Here is a 26,862-nt window from a genome sequence, read left to right as displayed (position 1 = left end):
CAATATTACATTGTCCTAAAGGTTAAACACGTTTCCTCAATTTAGAAGTTTTATTTTGACTTTTAAATGTTTTTTAATTTGGAAAAAAACTCCGCGATGTAGTGAAGTCGCGATAGACGAAACGCAAAGTAGCGAGGGATCACAGTAATAGGTAACGACATTGTGTATATGGACTGAGAATGGTGAAAGAAGGCAGATACATGCCTCGCAATCTGTATGCATTGAGGATGGGTCAACCTCCACGCAGCACAGCCAACGTGCGGAAAATATTATCCGCACAACATTTCTTCTCAAAAGCATGACTTAAAAGAAGGTCCAAAGGTTTGCAAACGCCACAAGCTCCAAATAGCAGAGGATGGTTTCGATCCATCGACCTCTGGGTTATGGGCCCAGCACGCTCCCGCTGCGCCACTCTGCTGTGTAGCACAGATTAATCATGATGTCCTCCAATTGGCAAACAAGCATTCGGTTCGAGGCTTCAAACTTTGGTTGCGTATTATACATGGGTACAGGCTTTTTTCCAGCATCGACATGCCATTTTTAGGGTATGCTATGGTTTCAAAAACAACTAGTCCCTGATCTAACAATTAAGTCAAGTCAAGTTTATTTATATAGCCCGAAATCACAAGCAATCTCAAAGGGCTTCACATATACAAAACAAATTGACAATTATTCTCAAAGCATCTCCTGATCTTAAGCTCCCATCTTAAAGATGAGTAATATATTTTATAATGGATTAAAATATAAAAATATAAAAATTTTATAAATATATTTTAAAAGAAATTTTGCTGAAGAGATTTTTGAAGGAACAAGCCATTGTGAGTCTCAAATACAATTCATTAATGTCGTTTGCAGATCAGCACAAAACTTCACACCTTTGGGTTGGAAGAATTTGAAAACAATGACAGTTGCGTATGGAGGTGTTATGTTCCTCAGCAAAACGTACGTTTCTCTATGCATTCAAACAATGCACATTGCCAGTAAGAAGTACTGCCCGCGGAAACGACACTTTGTCAGTTCCTGATTTTGGCCAGTAGGCGCAAAAGAGCTCTTGGTGTGCGAACATGCAAAAGAAGAAGAAATTACGGAAGTAGGGCTTCCAAACAGATTCCCATTGGGGGGAGTAAATCAAACTAGATTGTTTCTTTTACTTAAAACGAGCTCGATCTTGGACTAACTATTGCTCAGTATGGGCACCAGAGATGACGAATATGATTATTTGTTCAAAGGTAAAATTACTTTATTGTCATTATCTTGCCCCTTGCTTATGTTAGCTGTCAAGCTAAACTTAGCCGCCACTACCTTTGTGCTTGTGATTGCTTTTCGTCGAGCTTCTCGGACAATGTCAGCAAGTTTACTTAATTTACACGAAACGAACGCGTCATTTCCCAAATATAACTGTCGTAAAAAGAAAAAGAAAAGTTTGAAAAGCGATTTGTGACTATAAGGAGCCAGGCCTTTTGACAGTGTTGGGTGCGGACTAGCGGACACGCCTAACGTTTACCGTTATCAGTCACATTATCTTCATGGGATTGCCACGAGGAGCCAGTCCACACGGTTTATTTGCTGATACCAATAATATCGAAAGCAAATATTTAACGTGTAGGTTAAACGCACCGTATACGTGTCGTACTTTAAACAGTTTGGTACGGCATTTACCTTGATTTCAAGTAGGTCATCAAAACGCAAGGAAGGGATTTTTTTTATTAACATTTTTGAGCATCTTGCGAATTAACCAAATGTATAACAAAGGCAACAAATAATCAAGTATAATTGGGCTATGTTTTTTGTGGCTGGATAGCGGGTGTAAACATTACGTCTTTCCATTTGTAATGTACATTGCGTAGAAACCCCATATTAAAATTGACATTATATCCGTGACACGTAAAATTTTTTATACCCTCATCAATCACGTTGAGCAATGTCATAAACGTGTTCCTTGTGTCAAATGTAAGCCAAGACTGGTGATGGTTAGTATTTTCATTTTAGTGCATCTATTTTATTTACGAATAAAACTACATTTGCTGGCTCCACATAAGACCATCTACACAATCTCATGAAATTTAGTACTATAGTATATAGTACTGTAGTAGATCTAAAGTCAATTCTGAAGAAAACTAATGTTTGATTATTACCAATTTGCCAGATAGCTATATGTTTATTCAGATATTACATTTCAAGAACTGGCTATTACCAAGTGGGGTCTCATGTTACGGTATCATTTTGTTTCTATATTTCAAAGTTATTACTATAAATGTTGTAATCTTCAGCTACAAGAGTTGATGTAGTAAAATTGCCACTGCGTAGTTAGTGTACTTCTCTGCCATGACTGAGTTTCATATGTTCATAAAGGTTTAATCTTTGACAGAGCTCTTGGATTAAGTTACATTAGATTTCAAGTGTACCCGTCCGTGCCTGCTATGCTTTTTCTAGTGATATCCCAATCATCAAGATTTTTTGGCTTCCGATACGATTTTTTTAAGACATGCTCTTTCCAATACCAATTCGATACTGCCCCCCCCCCCCCACACACACACACGCACACATTTTTTTAATTTTACTTCAACCTTAAGGTGTGGAAGGTATCATATATGCTTTAAAGGGATTTCTTACGTGTTTTTCCTACACTTACAACACATTGAGCAATCGTGTTTAGCTGTTTTTAACAAACCTAAACTGTCAGTCAGGTCATATAAAAATAACTAAATATATTTTAATCTTTTGGATCTTAAGCCTTAAAATTGCTTGGTTCAAATTCAACGGACCTAGGAAGTTCAGTGAATTTTTTGGGTTTTCTTGTGCAAAACAACCCAGGAATGTTTAACCCAAATTGGGCTGTTTTTAACAGGTGTAGCAAAATTCAACTTCAACTGCAGATTCATATGATTTACGGATACCGTAAAGCATGTAGACGCTGCAAAAACACATGAGACATGATCCAATTCTGTCCGATACTTACAAAAGAGCTGGATCACAAGCCAATACCGATACAGAATATCAAATCGGGACATCCCAACTTTTTACAATGGATGCGTGGATGAAACATTAATATATATTTTCTGAATTGTAGTGGTCCTTATTGGTGACTCTGGTGTGGGAAAGAGTAACCTGCTATCACGTTTCACTCGCAATGAGTTCAACCTGGAAAGTAAGAGCACCATTGGAGTCGAATTCGCCACGCGCAGCATTCAGGTGGATGGAAAAACGGTGAAGGCCCAGATCTGGGATACAGCTGGCCAGGAGCGCTATCGTGCCATCACTTCAGCGTGAGTACTGACAAAAAGAAGCAACGGGAAAGCCACCTGGTATGAGCCTGTTCTCGATATAGATATAGATAGATCTTTATTTGTCATTGTAACATGTACAACGAAATTTAAAAAGTGCCAACCGATCTGCGCATGAGATAAAAAAAAAATAAACCGAATAAATAGGATAAAAGATTTTAAAAAATACAAGCTAAAACCCACAGAAAAAGAACATACACAGGCATAATCATTTACGTTTAGCTGCATTCAATGCGACTACTGCTGTAGGGTAAAAACTGTTGGCAAATCTGCTAGTCCTTGACCTAATTGCTCTGTAGCGTCTGCCTGATGGCAACAGTTCGGCGGTGCACAAAATTCAGATTGGTTCTGGAAACATTCCTATTTGCCCAAAACATTATTGTTCCTTTAAGAGCTATAATCACAGTCAATTACTGATGTGTGTGTTTTTTTTTTTAGATGATCTGAATCAGGCTTGTTGAAATTGTGGTTCCACCTTGCAACTGAAACATACTGGCTCAGCTGTCATGCTTTAACGTTCAATTAGGGACCTCTGTGTTTCTTTTCATGCTTTGCTTTGTGCAAATCAAACGTGCAAATAATTGCGACATATATCATCATCGGTTTAAAGTACGCTTTCCAGGCGCCGCTGGGTTGGACTGGATTCTCGATATGGCTTTCTTCCACCGGGGCCGGTCCATGGCCATCTCGTGGTTGAGAGTGCCTTTTAGTGAGAAAATATTTGGGGCAAAATTTTTACAGTCTGATGCCCTTCCTGACACCAACCCAAGGGGAAATTGATTTTCTGTAGGGGTTGACTCCCTTAGCCCATTCCTCTCCCGAGGAGGAGCCCACTGGGCAGTGGTACTATTTAACCCATAGTTGGGGGCTGGTTCGTGGGCACCAGGACGTGTCCACACACCGATGGGCCTGCGTGCCGTGCCGCACGTCTAGGGGCCAAACCGCCTCCGAGTCCCTTGTAGTTTAGCTTTGGTCCGTGTTGTACCCAGTTACCATGTGTCGCCGCGTGGAGGCACTATATAGGGCTTGCTGTTAGAGAGGCTATGTACTGGCAGAGAGAGACTTACGCACTCGGCTCTCCTGTTCGCATACTGCTAGCCAGCGGTGAGGGTTGACAGTGAGAAGTGACATGCACTGGGCACTCCACCAACACAACAACCCGACTTAGTCTTATGAAGTCAGACACACGTGCGTGTGTGTGTGCGCGCGCGTGTGCGTGTGTGTGGGTATATATATATATATATAGTCGCGACATATACTCTCCTCCTCAAGTAATGGAATAGGGAATAGTGAGGCAAATTAGTTTTTTTCTTGTAGACTACTAAGAACATTTGAGTCAAAAGAGTTAAAGCTGCAACCCAATTTCACCATTGTAGTTATCTATTAACCCACAAGCCACTGCCCAAACAACAAAGGACTTCCAACAGAGGATAGAATATTTTTTTTTGTCTGACCAAGCCAATATTCAGACCTCAAACCACAATAGCTTGCATTTTATCATGCTAATACAAGAACATCAAATATACACAAGTGTAGTACAGTAATCCCCCGTTTATCACGGATAATTGGTTCCAAAACCACCCCGTGATAAGTGAAATCTGCAAAGTAGGGTTACCCTTTCAGCTGTACATTTTTTGTGTCAAATGTAACCATTTAAGTGCATATGTTATTAGAACATTAAATAATAGTTTCAAACATGTAAATAATACATTAACAGTATGAAGAACATACAGCAAATATTGTATAAATATTGAAAATATTATACGCGTGTGTAACATGTAGATGTGACGTTTTGTTGTTAACCTTGGTTAAACAGGGGCCTCTAGTGGTCACAAGTTACCATAGCAGCACTATGCGCATTTTGTAGCTGTATATGTAGATGTAGCTAAAGTATACATACTGTAATTATGATTTTAGGACTCTTTTATTATTATAACAACTTTTTACAACAAGGTACAATACTGTTAATGTGTTTTTAGAAGTCTTTTAGTATAACAAAGTACAACACTGGAAATCTGTTTTTAGAACTCTTGTTATAACAACTTTTTTTTTTGGCTGTAAAAAATCCGCGATGCCGCAATAAACGAACTGTAAAGTAGCGAGGGATCACTATAATGCCAATTGGCCACAGGTTTGTTGTATAGAGTACTCCTAGATATGAATTAACTTTTAAGACATGAGTGTATTATATATATAGTATGTGGCTGGAACAGTTTCAAGGCAGTAATCTCAAGGTGGGAAATCTTGATGTGCATGTTCTCTTTTTCTCCCTTCCTATACTTGATCTCAACTAAGCCTCAGCAATAACTATGTTTCACAAATGATTTCCAGTCAGTTGCATTGCCAATGACAAAAGCTGACTTGCTGAACTCCGATTACCAAATGGCTGTAAATCACTAGCTTTGTCAGGATGAATTGACTCTGATGAAAATTGATTCTAAATGGACACTGCAGGTACTACCGCGGTGCAGTGGGCGCTCTCCTGGTCTATGACATTGCCAAGCATCTAACTTACGAGAATGTGGAGCGCTGGCTGAAGGAGCTGAGAGATCACGCTGACAGCAACATCGTGATCATGCTTGTGGGCAACAAGAGCGATCTGCGTCACCTCCGGGCCGTTCCAACTGATGAGGCTCGGGCTTTTGCAGGTAAATCAAATTTCACTTTGTGTGTTCTACCCTTCACATAGGGCAGTGCTTCTCAAATAGTGGGGCGCGCCCCCCTGGGGGGGCGCGATGCTATACCAGGGGGGGCGCGTGTGACCCTGGGGAACAGGCTTTTTTTTTTTTTTTTTTTTTTTTTTTTGGCAGTACTAGAATAAAGTGTAATTGCGCATTTACTACATGAGGCGACAGTGGCGCTCTCATCGTGACTTCTGTCACGTTTGCGACAGTGCAACATTTTACGACTTACAAGACAACAGGTTTGCCTTGATTAGCAGTGTTGAAAGCTCCGACTGCGTCCCGTCTATAGCCTCCGTTATTCAACAAACACCAACATGAAAAAGTTTTTAACAGGGATGAAAAGAAAAGCGGAGAGAAACAAAGACAATGAAACAAAAGAAAGTCAGCTGAAAGCTAAGACGAGGAAATACGACGAAGCGTATTTAGCGCTTGGCTTCACTGTGAGTACAGTTGGAGAAGAGGAAAGACCGATATGTCTGCTGTGTCTAAAAATGCTCGCAGCGGACAGCATGAAGCCAAATAAATTGGCGCGTCACTTAAATACGTTACACCCCGATCACGCCGATAAGCCACTTGAGTTTTTTCAGCGAAAACGTGCTGAATATGGCCAACAGTCATCCCGTTTTGTGAAGGCTTCTTCAGTAAACCATCGAGCGCTTTTAGCATCATATAAGGTGGCGTACCAAATCGCGCAGTGCAAAAAGCCCCACACCATAGCAGAGGAGCTAATACTGCCTGCAGCATTAGACATGGTCTCTGTCATGCTGGACGACGCCAGTGCAGCAAAACTAAAAACTATCCCTCTGTCCAATGACACTGTCGCCAGACGTATAGATGACATCGCTAACGATCTTCAAGAACAGCTGGTAGATAAACTCAAAGACAAACGTTTTGCCTTACAGTTTGATGAAGCAACTGACAGCAACAAAGACTGTCTGTTTATTGCTTATGTACGTTTTGACTTGTCAAACTCCCTGTGTGAGGATCTACTTTTTTGTAAATATGTCCGAGACAGAGCCACAGCTGAAGAGCTCTTCAAAATTCTGGACTCCTTTTTGACTGAGAATGGGCTAAAGTGGGAGAACTGCATTGGTGCCTGCAGTGATGGTGCACAAACCATGGCAGGGAAGAGAAAAGGACTTCGGGCACTCATCAAGACAGCCTCACCTCATGCTGAGTGGACACACTGTATTATACACAGAGAAGCACTTGCAACCAGGCGACTTTCCCCTGAATTAAGTGAGGTTCATCATCATCATCATCATCGGCAGTCACTCGGAACGAGTATGACGGTCTTCTTTTCAGGGTCGTCTACTTGTGGGTCCGCAGGTGGGCGTAGAGGCCGATCCGGGATCCACATATTTTTGTGCAGTGTGGGCAGGGGAAAGTGGCGGTGGGTTGTGGTCGTGCTGGAGCCAGTTTTTGTCTTTCCTTTCGGAGTTGTCGTTTGGTTTCTGCGACACGGCGGAGTTCCTTTTCGTGATGTGCTGCACCTTCTTGCACCGCTGCCCTCCAGCAGTTCCTGTTCAAGGCGATGCGCTCCCAGTCCCGAGATGTTATTTGGAATTTCTTGAGATTGGTCTTGAGGTTGTCCTTAAAACGTTTCTTTTGCCCGCCCGGGGCTCGCGGACCTCTCTCCAGCTGGGAGTATAACATCTGTTTGGGGAGGCGGGTGTCAGCCATGCGGATGAGATGTCCTGTCCATCGGAGTTGGTGCTGCATTATTAAGGTGGTGATGCTCGGTATCCTGGCTTCCTCCAGAACGCTGATGTTTGTGCGTCTGTCCTCCCATTTGATCCGGAGTATTTTCCTCAAGGTTCTCTGGTGGTGTTGTTCAAGAGCTCTTAGGTGCCTGCTGTAGGTTGTCCATGACTCTGCCCCGTGAAGTAAGGTGGGGAGAACCACAGCTTTGTAAACCAGGAGCTTGGTGTCAACCCGGAGGTCTCGGTCTTCGAAGACTCTTTTCCGGAGTCTGGCATACGCTCCACTGGCACAGCTCAGGCGATGGTTGACCTCGGAGTCAATGTCCGCTTTGGAGGAGAGAAAACAGCCGAGGTAGGGGAAATGGTGAACATAATCAAGTGCAGTGTTGTCCACATTTATGATGGGCGGAGTAGATGGCTGGTTGGGTGGGGGTTGATGTAGCACCTGGGTCTTCTTGATGTTCACGGTCAGACCCAGGGCTCTGTATGCCTTAGCAAAGGAGTTCAGGATGCCCTGGAGGTCTTCTGCAGAGTGTGCTGCTATGACATTATCGTCTGCATACTGGAGCTCCACGACCGTGGTGGTTCTGATCTTGGTTTTGGCTTTGAACCTGTTAAGGTTGAAGAGCCTGCCATCAGTCCTGTACCATATTGGGATTCCGTGTGGTAGTTCTTTGTTGATGAGGTGGAGTATGGCGGCAATGAAGACAGAGAACAGGGTGGGTGCAATAATGCATCCCTGTTTGACCCCTGTCTCTACAGTGAAAGGCTCAGTCAAGGAGCTGTTATTGAGCACTGTGGCTGTCATTCCGTCATGTAATAAACGCAGTATTCTGACGTATTTGTCCGGGCAACCATACCTCAGAAGGATGCTCCATAGGGCCTGGCGATCCACCGTGTCAAAGGCTTTTGTAAGGTCTATGAAAGCCATGAACAAAGGCTGTTTATGCTCACGGCATTTCTCCTGGAGTTGGCGTGCTGTAAAAATCATGTCTGCAGTGCCTCTAGATGGGCGAAAACCGCACTGCGATTCTGGGAGAATTTCCTCAGACAGTGGCAGTAGGCGATTGGCAAGAACACGAGCAAGTACTTTGCCAACTGTTGAAAGGAGCGAGATGCCCCTATAGTTTCCGCAATCCGCTTTGTCCCCTTTCTTGAAAATGGTCACTATCAGAGCATCCCTGTGCTCCGAGGGGAGTACTTCTTTTTCCCAGACCTTCAGAAAGAGGGAATGGAGGTGGCGCTGGAGCTCTAGTCCACCTTCCTTTAGGACCTCAGCTGGGATCCCATCTGGCCCAGAGGCCTTGTTGTTCTTCAGGCTCCTGATGGCATCTTGGACCTCTACTAAAGTGGGAGGTTCACCCATGTCTTCCCTGATGGGACTCTGAGGGATGTGACTGAGGAAATCTGACTGAGTTGTGCTGTCACGGTTGAGGAGTTCCTGAAAGTGCTCTCTCCACCGGTTGTTTATGGACTCATTGTCCTTCAACAGCTCCTGCCCGTCTTTAGAGCGTAGGGGGTTTTGGCCGCGATGGCTTGGGCCGTAGACAGCCTTAGTAGCGCTGAAAAAGCCTCTGGTGTCACCAGAGTCTGCCAAACTCTGGATTTCCAGTGCCCTTTCTGTCCACCAGGAGTTTTTAATCTGTCTCACCCGGCTCTGGACGTCAGCCTTGGCTTTGGAGTGGGCCTGTCTCTTTGCTGTGCAGGTGATGTCATTTTGCCAGACACGAAAGGTTTCCCTTTTCTTGGAGATGAGCTGTTCTATCTCTGTGTCGTTCTCATCAAACCAGTCCTGATGCTTTCTGGCCTTGTACCCGAGAGTGGCACGGCAGGTGTCGAGGATGGAAGACTTGAGCAGGCTCCAGTGTTTTTCGATGTCCTCAGGGTATTCCTGAATGAGGCTTTCTCCAAGAGAGGCCTGAAACAGCTGCAGGGTGGCAGTGTTGTTCAGGGCCTCGAGGTTTAGTCTCTGCCGGCTCAGCTTCTTTTGGAGTCTCCTCTTCCTCTTGAGTCTGATGGACATCGTGGATCGTATCAGGCGGTGATCTGTCCAGCAGGCCTCTGAATCCATCATGGCTTTTGTGATGGTCACGTCGCGCTGATCCCTGGCTCTGACAATGACATAGTCAATAAGATGCCATTGTTTAGAGCGAGGGTGTCTCCATGAACCCTTGAGTTTGTTCTTCTGGCGAAAGATGGTATTTGTGATGGTAAGGTCATATTGAGCACATTTGCTAAGAAGCAAAACCCCGTTGGAGTTGATGTTTCCAATGCCTTCCTTTCCAATGGTGCCCTTCCAGAGGTGGTGGTCCCGGCCCACTCTGGCATTGAAATCTCCCAGTATAATAATCTTGTCCTCTTTGGGGATTTTTGACAATACATCATCCAGACAGGCATAGAAGGCCTCTTTTTTGTCCTCATCGGAAGCAAGGGTAGGTGCATAAGCACTAAGAACTGTTGCCGTCTGGTTGTTGACCAGCACCAGACGGAGGGTCATCAGGCGCTCACTGATTCCCACAGGGAGTTCAGAGAGCTGACTGATCAGTTGGTTCTTGATGGCAAAACCAACCCCATGGATCCTAGGCTCATCTGTGGCCTTTCCTTTCCAAAAGAAAGTGTATCCACCCTTTTCCTCCTTCAGATGACCTTCCTCTGCCCGCCGGGTTTCTGAAAGAGCAGCTATGTCAATCCGGCATCTTCTCAGTTCCCTGGCAATGATGGCGGTTCTCCTCTCCGGCCTATCACTGGTTACACTGTCCATTAGTGTGCGCACATTCCATGCTCCAAAATTCATGTTTTTGTGGTTTCGACCGCATATTGGTGATCCCTCTGAACGCGGTAATCCAGTCGGGAGGTTTGAGGCAGGCTATGTTTAGGGCACCTTTTCTAGCCCCTTCCCCATCAGGGGTGAGCAGAGTGGATCCTAAAAAGGGCTGCTCAGTCGTGGATGCAGCTACCGAAGAGCTCTATCTGCCTCGGTCCAGGAGCCCAACGATCATCTAACATCCACCGCCTGATGTGCCAGCTTGTGACTAGGGGCTTCCAGACTTCACAATCCTGCCCCCGTTGCCACTTACTGGTCGCCACAGGACTTTAATCCGGGATGTAAGGTGGATTCCCTGAAAAAGACGCCTGTGCGTGACTTTGTTTAAAGTGGGGAGACTGGTGCACAGACAGTCACCACACTGTCCTTGACAGATCGGGGTCAGAGTCCAGTGGCAAGGAGACCAAGACGACTGGTGACCCTTTTCTGCTGCAGCCTTCATCCGCCTTCCCAGCCGTTGTGACGCCACCCCTCAGGTCAGCCATCATCCTCCGCCTGGTCCACCGTTGAGGTCTTCACTATTTACCCATAGCTGGAGCTGTTTACCCACAGCCGGGACAGTGGTTGATGGGCAGTAGGGCGTGTCCACACACCGGTGGGCCTACATGCCACATCTCTGGGGCCCACTGCTGCTCCGAGATCCTGCACAACTTAGCCTGGGACCGCAAGGTGCCAGTTACCGTGTGTGGCCACGAGGAGGCGTGTGCAAGTCTTGGCAATGGAGAGGCTGTGTACCGGCTGAGGAGACTTACACACTCGGCTCCTCTTTTCACCCCCGGAAACAGAGGGCTAGCCGGTGGCGGTAGCTGAAAGCAGAAAAGTGGCAAGCAGAGGCAGCATGCAGCATGCACAAACTACAGGCACTACTACTCCAACAATACTGCACTGACGCATCACACGCCCTGTGCGCTGATGGAACACACACCCACACACTAAGTGAGGTTATGACTGACATCATAGGTGTAGTCAATTTTATAAAGACCAGACCACTAAAAACAAGAGTCTTCTCTGCCATCTGTGAGGAGATGGGAGCTGAACATCAAGCTGTGCTCTATCACAGTGAAGCAAGGTGGTTGTCACGAGGAAAAGTCTTGTCCCGAGTTTTTGAGCTCAGAGAGCAAATAAGAGTGTTTTTGGAGCAGGAGCACAAGTATGAAGTGGCAGAAAAAAATTGTGATGAGAAGTTCCTGGGAAATCTGGCCTACCTGAGTGACATATTTGAAAAGCTAAATGAACTGAATCTGCAGCTTCAGGGGAAAGATAAACACCTCCCTCAGGTCACAGACAAGATTAGCGCTTTCACCCGAAAGCTTGCAATGTGGGGCAGGCAACTTGATGAAGGAAACATCGATTCATTTGAGAACCTGCATGAATTTGTGGACACCAATGACTATGATGCTACCTCAGTGATTCCACACATTAAGCAGCACATTTCTTCACTGATGGGATTCTTTAAAAAGTACTTCCCTGAAAACAGTTCCCAGTATGACTGGGTGAGAGACCCTTTCAGTGCACCAGCTCCAACTGGTTTCAGCTCTGCAGAAGAGGAGCAGTTCATTGACATGACGTCTGACTCCACATTGAGACTGAGGTTTACATCACAGACACTCAGTGCATTCTGGCTGAGTGTAGAGAGGCAGTATCCACTCTTAGGGGAGAAAGCTATGAGCATTCTGCTTCCTTTTGCAACATCTTACCTTTGTGAGATTGGCTTCTCTGCTGTTGCTGCACTGAAGACCAAGTACAGGTCCCAGCTAAACATTGAGCAGGAGCTGAGAGTTGCAGTATCATGCTTCGAACCTCGCTTCGAAAAGCTGTGCACTGCAAAACGTGCTCATTGTAGCCATTAAACCTGACTTCCTCCTCAATTTTGATGAAAAAAAGAAAGAAAAAAAGAGCACAAATTGTTTAATTCACCTTGTTTTGTAGGTTCAAGTGTTTTATATATTGTGCTCCTGAGTTAATGTTGCTGAACTGAATATAAATAAGTTATTATTTTTTTAGTTTTTGTAGTTTATTAGTTATTATAATTATTAAATATTATTTATTGATTTGATTTAATTTTGCAATGGTGCAATTAGTTTGTCAAACATGTTTACAGTTTAAACAAGGATTTATTTATTCTCAATTTCAGGCATTGATGCACTTAAAATCTTTTCTGTTGCAGACTTAAAACACAATTTGATAAAGTTATTCTTTGTAAGTTTGACCATATGTCTTTCTTTTTTTCTTTAATGTTAATAAGGATAAAATCTTATGCAGAGATGGATAGTCACGGTGGGGAGTGGGGGGGCGCGAATAGTTTTCTTCTTGCTAGGGGGGGCGTAACAGAAAATAATTGAGAAGCACTGACATAGGGTAACCTATGCTGTGTCCTCACCCAATAAATAGGTTGACATTTTTCATACAACGTTTTAATAATTAAGAATAGGGTCAGCAACTTAAAATGTTCACGATTTTGTCCTTGTAGAAATATTTAGTGTGGAAACGATGCACTTCAGTTGTATGGACTCTGCCAGCTTGATTGTTTCAGCTCAGTGTATCTTTAAGCAAAAATACTGCATTTTTCACAAGTTCAAGACTCATTGAAGTTTTTGCCGAATGATGTGTCATTAGAGCAAATACATCCACTTGAGTGCAATGTGGACTCGTAGTGCAATGCAAGGGTGTTAAACTCAATTGCACAGGGTGGTAAAAGTCAAAGCACACTTAAGATAATGGGTAAATTATATTGAACTGATTAAAATGAAATATTTTTGAATATAGATGTGAATCCAAAATGTAATATAAGATTCTGTATTGTAGGGATTTTCAGGATGGATTGCAGTTGTCCATCAGTGGGGCAACTCCTATGTGATGTTTTGCTCACTTCCATCACAAAGAACAGCTACTCACCCTCGTGTTGCACCTAAATACCAGTACCGGTTCCGTATTGTAAATTTTACGGGGCAAAAATGACGTGATAGGATAATTTCCAAATGCTGGAAAGAAGAAAAAGAAAAACCACGTCTTCTTTTGATTGGACTTTCGGTGTTGAACCAAGGCAGAGCCGTGGTGAATGGCATGCTCTCCAGACTCCTTTGCTTAGTGGGTGCGGCTTGCCGGCGCGCTACTGGCCCACAGCACAGCCTGTCTGTGATGCACGAAGGTTAATTCCTTCCCGTATAAATAATTGAACAAATATCAGAGTCTCCTTCTATACTTTGCAGCGTTCACGTAATGGCCGTCTAACTTAAATTGCACGATTTGCTACGTTGTGTGCACATTTCGGGCCGGCTCCCTCGATCTCCTCCATTTACTGAAGCACAGCCTGGCTTTTTAGCAATGGGGACTGCACAGTGATCATCCAGTGGTACATGTAGAATTATAAATACTGTTCTGTTCAGTCCTCTTTTAAACACAATTATATAGCTGGGTGGGTCTTGAATTATCAAGCGATCGCAAACTTGCATGCCAAAACTATATTTATTTTGTGTTTGAAGCAAAAGTAGTTGGATCACTCATGCCATCCATGCAGCGTATGATTGACTTATTGTCTTATGCGGTTCAAACATAGAGGAACGTACTATTCAGTGAGATTTTATACTGTCTAAAATAAAGAAATCATTTGGTGCACTAAGACCTTTGTACTCAATCTGAAAATTATTCGCAGTGTTCAAACACATTTTTTACTTTAATTGTTCTGAAGTTTGTAGAAAGTGTTTTAAAAATACACAATTCATCAAAGGTATTCTAGTAATTGTTTGAATGACTACGTGTGAGCTGTTAATCCAGTTTTAAGATTCTGCCATGGTATCGTTTCAGTACCAGTATTGAGGAAATCTATGCAGGTATCGTATGTGCAAACGTGTAGTACACTATCAAAATTTCTGTATATTTACGGTGAATTTACAACACTATTCTGCTGTTTTTCCCAACTGTAAAATACTGTTAAATATTCATCTATAGGGGGCGGCTCGGTGGAGCACTGGGTAGCACATCCGCCTCACAGTTAGGAAGGTGCGGGTTCGATTCCACCTCCGGCCCTCCCTGTGTGGAGTTTGCATGTTCTCCCCGGGCCCGCGTGGGTTTTCTTCGGGCACTCCGGTTTCCTCCCACATCCCAAAAACATGCTTGGTAGGCCGATTGAAGACTCCAAATTGTCCCTAGGTGTGAGTGTGAGTGCAAATGGTTGTTTGTCTCTGTGTGCCCTGCGATTGGCTGGCAATCGGTTCAGGGTGTCCCCCGCCTACTGCCCGATGACAGCTGGGATAGGCTCCAGGACTCCCGCGACCCCTGTGGGGACTAAGCGGTTCGGAAAATGGATGGATGGATTCATCTATAGGAAGTCGTTAATAGTTGAATCGGTCAGTTAACAAGGACATAAGTGTAATTCAACAACATAAAACTGGATTGCTGTAAATGTTTGCGTTCGAAAAGTATCTTAATGTAGTTAAAAAAAACAACAACATTACATTTTCATCCCACATGTAAATTTACAGTTAAAATTAGTACCAAAATGTAATTTAACAGTATAGAAAAGTAGTTTCTGTCAAGCAGGAGAGATAGACACCACATCAATTGTATTTCTACTGCTTGACGGAAAATACATTCCGCTTCTCCTTTCATTAAAACAAATGACACAAAGATGGAAACACCAAATATTTATTGGACTTCACAATATTGCTCCTTTTTCTATCAGTATGTCGAAATGAGCAATCCCAGGTGCACTTTTAACCTACTGCTTTTTTTCAGTTGGCACAGACAGGCTAAGAGTGTGGAATGTTGTTGGATGTGTTTGTAATTAGGTTTCAGAAACACAAGAACAATTTGAATGAAATACAAGAGATGTCAAACTACAGAGGGGCCCTGATGTAGTAGCTAGAGCGGGTCGAATGCTGTTCGAATCCCACTCTGCTTGCCTCGTGTCATCAATTCAGCCCATTTATTCCCATCCGATTGTGAACGTGCGAGCACATGTATATCCACCGTGGGCACTTTCAGTGTGTGTCATCATCTCTTGTCAGTGCTTCTTTTCTAATTGTGTAAAAATTCTGCCCAAGTAAAACGTATAAAAAAAGAGGTTTTTCCATACCAAATAGTTAATCACAAATGCACCCCAACACTGACCTAACTATGTCACGAATAACACAATGCACACATTCACAGAAAGAAAACATTTCCTTTTTCTTTTACTACATGAAGTATCTCACAGAATTACTGGTTTGTACTTGTTGTGCAATCAATACATTTGTGTTTGAGCAAGTCAAAGTCGTGCCATGTACTGACTGCATCAAATTTCAGCGTTCAGTAACATTTTTGATTTTGTCCTGCAGAGAAAAACGGTTTATCTTTTCTGGAGACTTCGGCGCTGGATTCCACCAATGTTGAGACTGCCTTCCAGACTATTCTCACAGGTGTGTATTGTATCACTGATGTGTTTGTAAATCCATCAGAACACTAAATCACAGATGTAATGATGATTCAGCACGTTTTGAGAGATTTGAGTATTTTCTGCACAATAAGGCGCACTTAAAAGCCTTTAATTTTCTCAACAAACGAAGGTGCGTCTTTTGTGTGCCCCAAATTCCAAAATCTGTGAAGTTGTTTTGTGTGACTTTTTTAATATACAGGTGTAATATGTAGACCTGATGAACCAATCAGAGGACATTATGTTGTACGTAGTCGGGGCAAAAAAAACAATCTTAATATACCTGATGAACCAATCAGAGGATATTATGTTGTATGTAGTCGGGGCGAAAAAAACAGGATTGTACGTAACCCGTAGAGTACGTACCTTTGCCGCCATTGATAAATAAATACTATCGTTTGTACATAGCAAACAGCATTAGGACCCTCTAAAATGGCATAGACAAAGAGACATGCTTACGAGGCACAATTAGAGCTTTCTGGAAAGCCAAGATTATTGCAGAAGTGCAACGTGACAACGACGAGAGGGAACTTGGCATGTTTAATGGCGGACTTGCCCAACTGTTTAATTTGAATACAAAAGATGAGGATTTTCATGGATTTGTCACCTGTCAACAATTTTTGAACGACATGTTTTTAATTAGAGAGGCAAGAACCGTTAAGATAAATGTCGACAATTTTTGAATGATATGTTTTTAATCGGAAGCAAAAGCCGTTGAGATAAATATTATGTAATGACACTGAATCTGCATCGAATTTTGTTTTTTGTCTATCTGTTTTTTTTCCCATAATACAAATAATTACAATATTTACAAATATTTATGAATTAAAGCTTTAGTTTCTGCATTAGATGTATTTTATTTCCAAAGTGTCATATGTATTACAACACACACACCTTTATTGGTCAGAATTAGAGAAAAATGAAAATATCTTGTCTAAAATACGATTAGGGACACTAAGTTATCGCTCTTCAAAAAAAATTGTTGTTCGCTTCAAAGTGTATTGAAGAATACTGACTATTTTCAGTTGATTTAAACAAAATTTAATGCATAAATGAATCAAAGTTATTGCAGGATATTTTGTTTTTACTTTTGTTGAATTTATTTTTTATTTTTTTTAAGAGCTGAGCATTAAGAAAGTTATGACATGTGAGTTTCATTTGCATAACCAGCTTTCCAGAACTGGAGTTTCCACTGTGCATAAACTGTATATGGGAAAAAAAGTGTTAGGATGCGTGGCCAGTACACCAACTGACCCTGAAAGTGGAAAGTGGCAGTTAGACCACAATTGTCTGCAATCGTGAAGGAGAGGAAAGTTCTCCAATCTGTGGCTAATCTTGGCCCAGTTTAGACGCAGTTTGACTCATGGTTCAAGTTGACAAACAGATTCCAGTGTCTGTAATTTCTTATAAACGGCGGCACGAGGAAACCGACTTGTCAAAGTCTGCTTTATTGTCAACGTCTTCACATGCCAAGACACACAAAGAGATTGAAATTACGTTTTCTCTATCCCACGGTGACAAGACATATTACACAATAGACATAAAGTAAGTAAACGGCGCAATATAAAAAACAAGAAGGCACAAAAAATAAATAAGAGTAATAATAAATAAACAGATAACACAACAAATAAGAGCCAGTGTGCATACAGACAGTAAAAGTACAGGACGCTACGCAGAACGGGGAAGCGAGATTCTTTTTTGTGCAATAACTTGTGATATCATAAAATCAAATTAGTTAATCTTCTTGTGTTCAATTGATTTTTGTTGACTTTTGTCAAACAATGATGTTCTTTATTTTGGTAAAAATAGAACCTCATTGTCTGACTCAAAGTTAAAGAAAATCAACTCGTGGATGTCACAAAATTAGGCATTTACCCTCTGGTCCCCCTACAGAGATCTACCGCATCGTGTCCCAAAAGCAGATGTCGGAGCGCCAGGAAAGCGACATGTCCCCCAGCAACAACGTGGTCAACATCCAAGTGCAGCCCACTGAGAACAAACCAAAGATGCAGTGCTGCCAGAACATCTAGCTTATCCCTGGCTCTTCCCACCCTTGCCTCCAAGACCCCAATCCTGTCCCCCTTCTTTCATTCTCCATAGTCCCTTCAAGGCTCCAGGGCTGTGACCTGAACTCGCCACTACTTTTAACCGATCTCTCTCCCCTGTCCCAACCCCCTCTGCCCTTTTGCCCCCATCCTTCCAGTTAATGTTTCAGTATAGAGAGTTACAGACCCCCCCCCCCCTCAAGCTGAGCCGCTCTGTCTTTAGGCTCGTAAGGACAGAAGGCAGCAGGCATTTCATATCACTTTAGATTTCATTCCAGTTGTTGCGCTGACATGTCACAAAAATGTCTTAATATATGAATGTGATTTGTTTCCTTCCTCTTATGTCTTTATTCTTTGTCCGTTTTGATTCTTCCACATTTTTTCCTGATCTTTTTTTGTATAGCATCAAATATCAACTACTAGTACATATGAATATAAAGCACATGAAAGTAGATGAGCTCCTGTCAATGTAGACTCCCCTCTTTGCCACTTAGTGCAATGTACTGTTTAGGAAACCACATGCAGGAGTGTCATGACCTTTGATCCCATTGCTGTGAACATGACGCTAAGTGAAATTTATGCTGTGGAGAGGACAGCAAGCTCGCCACAAACGTGCGGCCTCCTCACACGCCGTTACCATCTCGTTTACAAAAGAAAGCAGGTTAGGGGCAGCTTTGCATGTTTTGAAAAGATGGCCATATGTAGTGCTGCATGTTTTATTAGTCAAGAGACACTCTGGCCTTTGCTATCGCCTTGGACGTGTGCCACCTTGAAAGCTTGCCGTGTTCATTTGTTTGCCCTCCTTCACAGACTCACATGCTTGTGAGGTTGGGAACTTCTGTTCCAAATTGAGGAACAGGGCTTACATCTGTCACACAATTGACAACAACTATGCAGGAACTAGCATGTGGCTGTGAACATGTTTCGCTGGTTGCACTAGTTGAAAGAATTCAAATCAAATCACACTGATGGAGGCTTGTGACATCTTTCTGTGTTTCTCAATGCTAAAACACGCATGTGACCACAAAGCTAAGACAACACTGTTGGACTTGCTTGGTTGACCTTAGGTTTTTTTTTTGTTTTTTTTTTAAACTAGCTTTAGTAAATAAGTGTAGTTTTCAAAACTCAACTCGTATATTTTTTTTTTTTATAGGTGACACAACATCTGAGTCTCAAAAGCTTTATCGTTAATTGCTTGATCAAAAATAGTGAATAGTGATAAATGATTTTGAGCACCATTAAGTTCGTGACGTTAAGAGGAAAAGATATGGTGGATTCATCCATGTGGTTGGCTGTTTTTTCTAGTGCCTACTTCACCGGTCACCTTTGCGACCCCCTTCCTCCTACACACACAAGTGGTCTGCCCCCTCAACATATTTTCCCTGTCACATAAAGCCTACTTTACACCAAGCTGCCTCTGACTTGAACACAATGCATGGCTTTTGGTGGGACTCCCCCTCCACACTTCCGCCTTCTGTTGCAAACATCCGATGTCCATCGAATCAGCTTAGCGCGCTAGGACGACAAGCTAAGTGTCAGTCCAACACTCCAGTGTTTATTCAGCTTTGTGATGATTTGGCAGGCATCTATGCACTACCTGCACTCTGTGTATGTATGTGTGTGTAGAGGCAGAGTATGGATGGATCAGTGGTTGGTTCCAGTGTGGTAGCTTGGCTGGCAGTACCAATGGCGTTTCCTCGAACAGACGGCGCTGCCAACCAAGCTACTCCACACTCGCAAGCTGGCAGTTTTATGAGTTGAGGTGATTCCTTTCATGATCAAAAAATGATTCCAAAATAATAATCCATTGTTTTGTGTCTTTTTTATTTGTCATTTTTATATGTTTTGAAATTCATCAACTGACTGTAATTCCAATGTAAGAGTGAAATGATGTCATTTCAATTACTATGAAGCGTTAAACGTGAGTGGCGGCTCAGAATGAATGGTTTTATGTTTTGTACAGACTGATAAAATTGTACAATTGTGTCTATATCTTAAGTTATCAGTTCATCTTAATAAAGCGCACCAGTCATAAACCTAGATGCTTTGTCTTTTCACTCGAGAGTTCACTAACCTATTAGTGCATATGACTACCACTCCCTGATCCTTTATTGATTGGAAACATGAGCAGTAAAGAAAATTTCAATTTGAAATGGTGATAGAAAAAAGGTATATAAAGTGTATCCATTTAGAACAATAACAGGAGGTGAGTTGAGCGGGAAATAAATCGGATTGTCTGAATGTCATCTTATTGCTGAGTGAAGTTATACTTTGACATAGTTTCACAGTACTGATTTCTGTGCATACATACAGTATTTATCAGTTTCACTGGGGAGCACAATTTGTGTTGCTTTGTTTTTGGGTGCAGAATCCAAAACTGATATCAGTTTTTCTCTCACATCAAGTGTTTGAGCTTGAGCCTTGTTTTCTTAAAAAGTACACATGTAATATACGTATGTAGCTGTGTAAATAAAACACTTAAGATTTGCATCTAGTTATGTGTTCAAAATTAAAATTATTGCATTAAACAATATATAACTTACGTTTTTCACATGGTTACAAGTTAGGAGAAAACCCAGCACAAATGCTTTGTTTTTATTGGGAGCTGTATGCACCTCTCATCGCACGCATTTGTAATTGGCCAAAAAGATTGACAGGTAGCTGTTAAGTCCAATTGTAATTAGATCTTATCACAGTCTTGCTACAGCTAAAATGTACACTTTTGTTTATCTAGAGGATATGCTGTGGAGAGAAAAACTGACATGCAGAAAGAAGAACTGACTGCAGTTTTGGAATCAGCATGCCTTTTTTAATCAATCTAACTCTTATTTATGTCAACAATTTTTTTGTAATTGTACCCCAGTGTTATACTAAATTCAGCGGTACAATATAGATAATGTTGATAGTAAATACAAGTTAACCTTGGCACCAAATGCCATCTGTTGGACCAAATGACTAAGTTGCTTGAATAAATGAGTCTCAACCAATTCTTGTTTCAAATCCTCTCACTTTCAAACGGCTATGTTGGCACAACAGTATATGTGGATTGACAGATGACTAACTTTGCTCCAACTAGTGTAATTATATTGTTCTAATAATCTTTGGCATGCATGTGTATTCACCCTAATGCAACAACAAAATAATTACAAGTGGACACAATGTAAAACCAATACATCACTTTTTTCTACAGTAACCACAAAAAAGAAAGTAGAAATAATGTAAAAAAAATAAATTAAAAAAAGTGTATTGATGCTTTGTTAATCTGGCTTGATGATGTTTCAGTGATCACTTAAAAGAGTACTGGACAAGCTGAATCAGCCAAATTTGCTGACACACATAAGGGTGTGTTCAAATGGGTCCTGTCCACCTTTGAATGTGTGAAAAACATCTGCATACCACAAAAAGATACACTGCTGTACACAAGCATATAAATACCTCTACTGAATTTAGTTGTTGGTTAGGGGTATACAGTGAAAACACAAAAGGATCATGGCACAAAACACCTAAAGTTGAATATATTTACAATGATAAAAGATCAAATAGCAGTGTAATGTAGGAGACACTGCACCTCAGATCTGTTCTTTCCGTTTTTCTGTTCAGCACTTACTGAAAACTACAAAACCAAACGGCTTCTTCACAGTTTCTGAGTACGTCAGTGAATTCTATCCAGTTCACAAAAGGCAGGCAGGGATGGCCAGGTTTCCAGCGTGTGGAGGGTGTTCTACAGCAGTGAACCAGTGGGGCTTCCCACCAGAGGGGGGCTATGGCTCTGAGAGGGGGTGGGCCGCACAGGTAGCAGGTCATAGTGGCTGGGGATGTGGCTGTTCCTGGGCAGGTCATAGGGGCTCTGCGGGTAACTAGGTACCACCACGCCTCCAGCTCCTGGGATGATACTGATGGTGGGCTCTGGAAGATCAAAAGACCAAAGCTGTCAATTGCGCGCTAACAACACAGCCACAGGGGAGTAATAATAATAATAATAATAATAAATTATATTTATAACGCACTTTACATTTGGGGGAATCTCAAAGTGCTACATGGCAGATAAAAAACAAGAAAACAAAACAAGGACAAGTTTAGAACAACTGGACGACAACCAAGATATGAGAAAAATTACGGAAATGCTAAGGTAAAAAGGTGAGTTTTAAGTCCAGTTTTGAAAGAGTCAGTGGATTGGGGTGCTCTTAGGTGGTCGGGGAGGGAGTTCCACAGTGTAGGGGCTGTATAGCAGAAGGCTCGGTCGCCCATGGTGCGCAGCTTGGTTTTAGGAACGTGGAGAAGGTGTGAATTGGATGAGCGGAGGCTTCGGGTGGCAGGTTTTGGGGCAAGGAGTTCTTTGAGGTATGGGGGAGCATGTCCAAGGATACAATGGTGAGTGAGGAGGGCGATCTTATAATCAATTCGGAATTTGATGGGGAGCCAGTGCAGAGAACGGAGGATGGGTGTGATGTGATTGCTTTTCCGCACCCCCATCAGGATCCTAGCAGCGCTGTTTTGAATGTACTGAAGCCTCTGGAGGCTCTTGCTAGGGATCCCGATGAGGAGTGCGTTACAATAGTCTATCCTTGAGGAGACAAAGGCGTGGACAAGTTTCTCAGCATCCGTCAGGGTAAGTGTGGGGCGGAGTTTGGAGATATTTCTGAGGTGGAAGAAGGAGGTTTTGCAGATGTGTTTTATGTGTGACTCAAGGTTGAGTTGAGGGTCCAGTTTCACACCCAGGTTGGTGACAGTGGCTGAGAGGGGAATAGTGAGACCGGCGAATAAGATGCTTGTTATTGGGCAGGTATGGATCTGATGGGGAGTGCCAATTAACATGGCTTGGGTTTTGTCACTGTTAACTTGCAGGAAGCTGAGATTCATCCACGCCTTTATCTCCTCCAGACACAGGGAGAGGATGGATGAGGGAGATGGAGAAGGCTGGGTTATGGAGGGCGGGGGGTCAAGTTTGAGGTATAGCTGGGTGTCGTCCGCATAGCAATGAAATGAGATGCCGAACTTCCTGATTATATTGCCGAGGGGTAGTATGTAGAGAGTGAAGAGGGTAGGACCGAGTACAGATCCCTGGGGGACACCGGAGGTGACAGTGTGAGTGTCGGATTTTTTCCCCCCCAGGGAAACGTACTCGGTCCGGTTTGAGAGGTAGGACTGAAGCCAGGTTAGAGCAGTGCCAGAGAATCCAGTGGAGTGAAGCTGGTTAAGGAGGATATTGTGGTGGACAGTGTCAAATGCAGCGGACAGATCCAACAGGATGAGAAGTGACGGGGAGCCTGCATCGGCAGCCATGAGAAGGTCGTTGGTGACCCTAACAAGTGCTGTTTCAGTGCTGTGGCCAGAGCGGAACCCGGATTGAAATTTCTCAGCGATGTTATTGCGGGTAAGGTGAGTGTGAAGTTGGGCAGCTACCACTTTTTCCAGAACCTTGGAGAGGAACGGGAGTTTAGATATTGGTCTGTAGTTGGCAAGGTTGTCCGGGTCAAGCGAGGGTTTTTTGAGCAGGGGGTTAATAATGGCAGTCTTCAGTGCAGGGGGTACAGAGCCAGACTGGAGTGAGAGGTTGATGACATTGGTTATAAGGGGACTAATGGCTGAGGTTTGTTGTTTAATGAGGGCTGTGGGGAAAGGGTCCAGGGCACATGTGGAGGGTTTCATCTTTTTGATGATGTCCTCTACCTCCGACTGCAAGATAGGAGAGAAGCAGCGGAGAGGCTGGACTGTCCCGGGTGGAAGGAAGGGGGGAGGAGGTGAAGTGGTGGGGCCAGAAGAGGAGAGGAGCTGGGTGCGGATGTTGTTAACCTTAGCGGTAAAAAAGGTCATAAAGTTATTGCACACTACCTCTGAGGATTCTGTTGGAGTGGTGTGAGGTGGTTTGAGAAAGTGGTTGATGGTTGAAAAGAGTTGTTTTGAGTTTCCAGGGGTATTGTTTATGATATTGGAATAGAACTGGGCACGTGCAGTCCCAAGGGCTTTTGAGTAGGCCTTCTGGTGTTCTTTGTAGGCCTGTTTGTGCACGGTCAGTCCTGAGGCTTTAAGACGACGCTCCAGGATGCGCCCAGTTGACTTCAACAGACGCAGCTCACTGGTGTACCAGGGGGCTGAGTGTGAAAAAGTGACTGTTTTGGTTTTTTGGGGGGCATGGATACTTAGAAGTTTGGCCAAAGAGTTATTGTAATGGTCCACTGCCTTGCTGACTGATGTAAAGGTTGCAGAGGAGGAGGAGAGAAACTGGAGGTCCTGTGCTATAGTGTCTTGATTGATGTTTTTGAAATTTCTGAATGAGATTTGCCGCTTGGGTTTGGAGTGGGGGCGTGGGAAAGGAAGTTCCATTTGAATAAGTTTGTGGTCAGACACACCGACCTCGAGAACTTGCAGGTTGCTTATTGCCGATGAGGAGATGACAAGGTCAAGTGTATGCCCTTTGTCATGTGTGGGGACATTTACATATTGGGTGAGGTGTAAACAGTCCAATAGTTGCAACAGGTCAGAGGCAGGGGGGCTGGAGGGGGTGTCGACGTGGATGTTAACATCACCCAGTATGATTAGATTAGAGGAAGTGGAGGTACAGAGGGTAGTGAGTAGATCGTGTAGTTCTGGAATGAAAGAGGAGTTTGGTTTAGGAGGGCGGTAAATAAGTAAAACTGTGATGGGATATGGAGGTTTACATTTGAATGCAAGGGATTCGAATGAGGAGTGATCAGGTAGAGGGAGGGGGGACAGCTCTAGATCAAGACGGTGGAGTACAGCCAGGCCACCGCCACGGCCAATGCTGCGAGGTTTAGTTATGTATCTATAACCAGAGGGACAGGCTTCATTGAGGGATTGATAGACATCAGGTGGTTGCCAGGTCTCAGTCAGGCACATTATGTCTAGGCCTTTGTCCAGGATGAGGTCGTGAATAAATGATGATTTACGGGTGAGTGCTTGGATGTTGAGGAGATCCATTTTGATTGTGGCTGTGGGGCTGTGTTTAGGTAGGGGGCGAAGTAGAGAGAAATCCACTCCACGTTTTCTGTGCCGCATGCAGTGCAATCCACTCTGGGTTGGAGTAAGATCCACTCCGTGTTGGTGTCCGTTCCGTACTGGAGAAATTAACACTCCGTGTTTTCCCGGCGACCCGGTGTCCGTCTTGTGTCGGAGTCCGCTCCGTGTAGGAGTAGAGTCCGCACCATGTTTTCCAGGCCACCTGGAGTACTGCAGCCCCGCGTGGTTGCTAAGATAAGATCCAAGTGCGCCAGGTATCTGATGACGTGTTTTACTTGCGACGGGGTGTCGGGCGCAGGAGGAGCAGATGGATGGTACACTGTTATGGACGGGTTGGGAGAAAACAAAGTTACGACGGGTGCTTCTGTGGATGTAACGTGGTCTGCGGAGAAGTCCAAGTTGTTTGATGACTGAGACACACCCTGGAATGGTGTGATTACTCAGCTCCAGCAAGCGGGGGATGGAGTAAGTTAATATAGTGCCGGTTGGAGAACACTGAACTTGAGTGTTAGCCATTGGCTAGCCTAGCCAGGATGCCTTGGCGGGGAGTGGTGGGGTGGGCGCGCCGTAGTAGGTAGCCGGCTCTGTGGAGGTTCGCCGCGGTCCAGGCGCACTGCACACTAAAACTAGAAGCTAAAAACTAAACTTAATAATGGCTAAAAAATAAATAAATAAAAACACTAAAACTAAACTAATTCTGGTGGAGAAGCGGCGAACAAGCAGCGCCAGCGTCCTCTCCCCAGATTACTTCCGCCTTGGTCCACACGCAGCTGAAATGATCAAGATCGGTAGATCACTCTGAGTAACATGTTTGGTTTTCATCAATGAATTGTTATTCTCATTCAAAACTATCCTGTATTGAGTTTTTTCTTTTCTCGCCACCTTTGTCTGTCTCAATTAACACACACTGGATTACGTATCTTTGACAAAAGTGTCGGCCTCAACAATTAGATGCATGCTAGTTTCTAACAAGGTTCATACACGCGGTATATGACTGTTGTGAATGCAGCCTTTTACTTGATGTGATAGTTTGGTTGAACAAATACAGTGGTGGCTTGAGATACAAGTTTTATTCATTCTGTGACCATGCTTGTAACTCAAATCGCATATACCTATCTCAAATAATCATTGAAAGAAATGGAAACGGCACTAATTTACGTTTGGATGGATGGATGGATGGATGATCGACGGTCCGTCCGCCCGCCCGCCCGCCCGTATTCACACCTACGAGCAATTTGGAGTGCTCAATCAGCCTACCATGCATGTTTTTGGGATGTGGGAGGAAACCGGAGTTCCCGGGGGAAACCCACGCAAGCACGGGGAGAACATACACACGGGGAGGGTCGGAGGTGGAATCAAACCCGCATCCTCGGACGTGGTAACCAGTGCGCCACCAAGCCGCCCAATAATTAAATCAAATAAAAAAAAAAAAGGTGATTAAGAAAAAGTACTTGTCACATTTAAATGCACATTCTGCTGGTCATTCTGGTGTTTAGACCTTGGCCAACTGCCCCTCTCTCATCTTCACAGAACAGATAAAGAATAAGTTCCTGTGAGGATTACTATAGTATTATCCTTGTACACATATGTATATTGTTCCACTGTTTGTGATCTGTTCGTTAAGGGGTAAAATACCATGACATAGAACCTGTTTATCGTTATACTGTGTGACTATGGAATTGCCCATTACATTGTATGTTAACATTAGATCAGCAGAAGCCTATAAATCTCTGTTTAGTTCGATGTCTACGTCTATGAGCTGAGTGGCAAACAGCTTGAATTTTTTTTCAACTACTGATGCCTGCTGTGAAGTGAGCTGAGTCACCTGCCACCACAACACAAGGGTCATCATTTTAAGCAAAAAAAAGAAAGAAAAAGAATAATGAAAACCAGTAGATTGGCAGCTGATATCTTGAAAAAACGTTGAAGTTGTA

At 43.3% G+C, this 26,862-nt stretch overlaps 2 protein-coding genes across 2 annotated transcripts in view; one reads left to right on the top strand and one right to left on the bottom strand.

Annotated features, from left to right (window-relative positions):
- Nucleotides 1-1,051: 1,051 nt before the first annotated feature.
- Nucleotides 1,052-19,990, top strand: LOC133153228 (ras-related protein Rab-11A). The gene is made up of 5 exons (XM_061277384.1): nt 1,052-1,229; nt 3,071-3,266; nt 5,739-5,932; nt 15,811-15,891; nt 17,799-19,990. The coding sequence occupies exons 1-5, from the start codon at nt 1,190-1,192 to the stop codon at nt 17,933-17,935; spliced, it is 648 nt and encodes a 215-aa protein (XP_061133368.1). The 5' UTR covers nt 1,052-1,189; the 3' UTR covers nt 17,936-19,990.
- The window catches only part of LOC133153227 (multiple epidermal growth factor-like domains protein 11), a 150,607-nt gene continuing 142,711 nt past the window's right edge, over nt 18,967-26,862 (bottom strand). The window contains exon 25 of the mRNA XM_061277383.1: nt 18,967-21,856. Coding sequence (XP_061133367.1) covers nt 21,672-21,856 — 185 coding nt within the window. The 3' untranslated portion in view covers nt 18,967-21,671. The remainder of the gene's footprint in view (nt 21,857-26,862) is intronic.

Source organism: Syngnathus typhle, linkage group LG4, assembly GCF_033458585.1.
Source record: "Syngnathus typhle isolate RoL2023-S1 ecotype Sweden linkage group LG4, RoL_Styp_1.0, whole genome shotgun sequence".
Taxonomy (NCBI): Eukaryota; Metazoa; Chordata; class Actinopteri; order Syngnathiformes; family Syngnathidae; genus Syngnathus; species Syngnathus typhle.
Note: the sequence above shows the minus strand (reverse complement) of the source record. Positions and strands in the feature narration are given on the sequence as shown.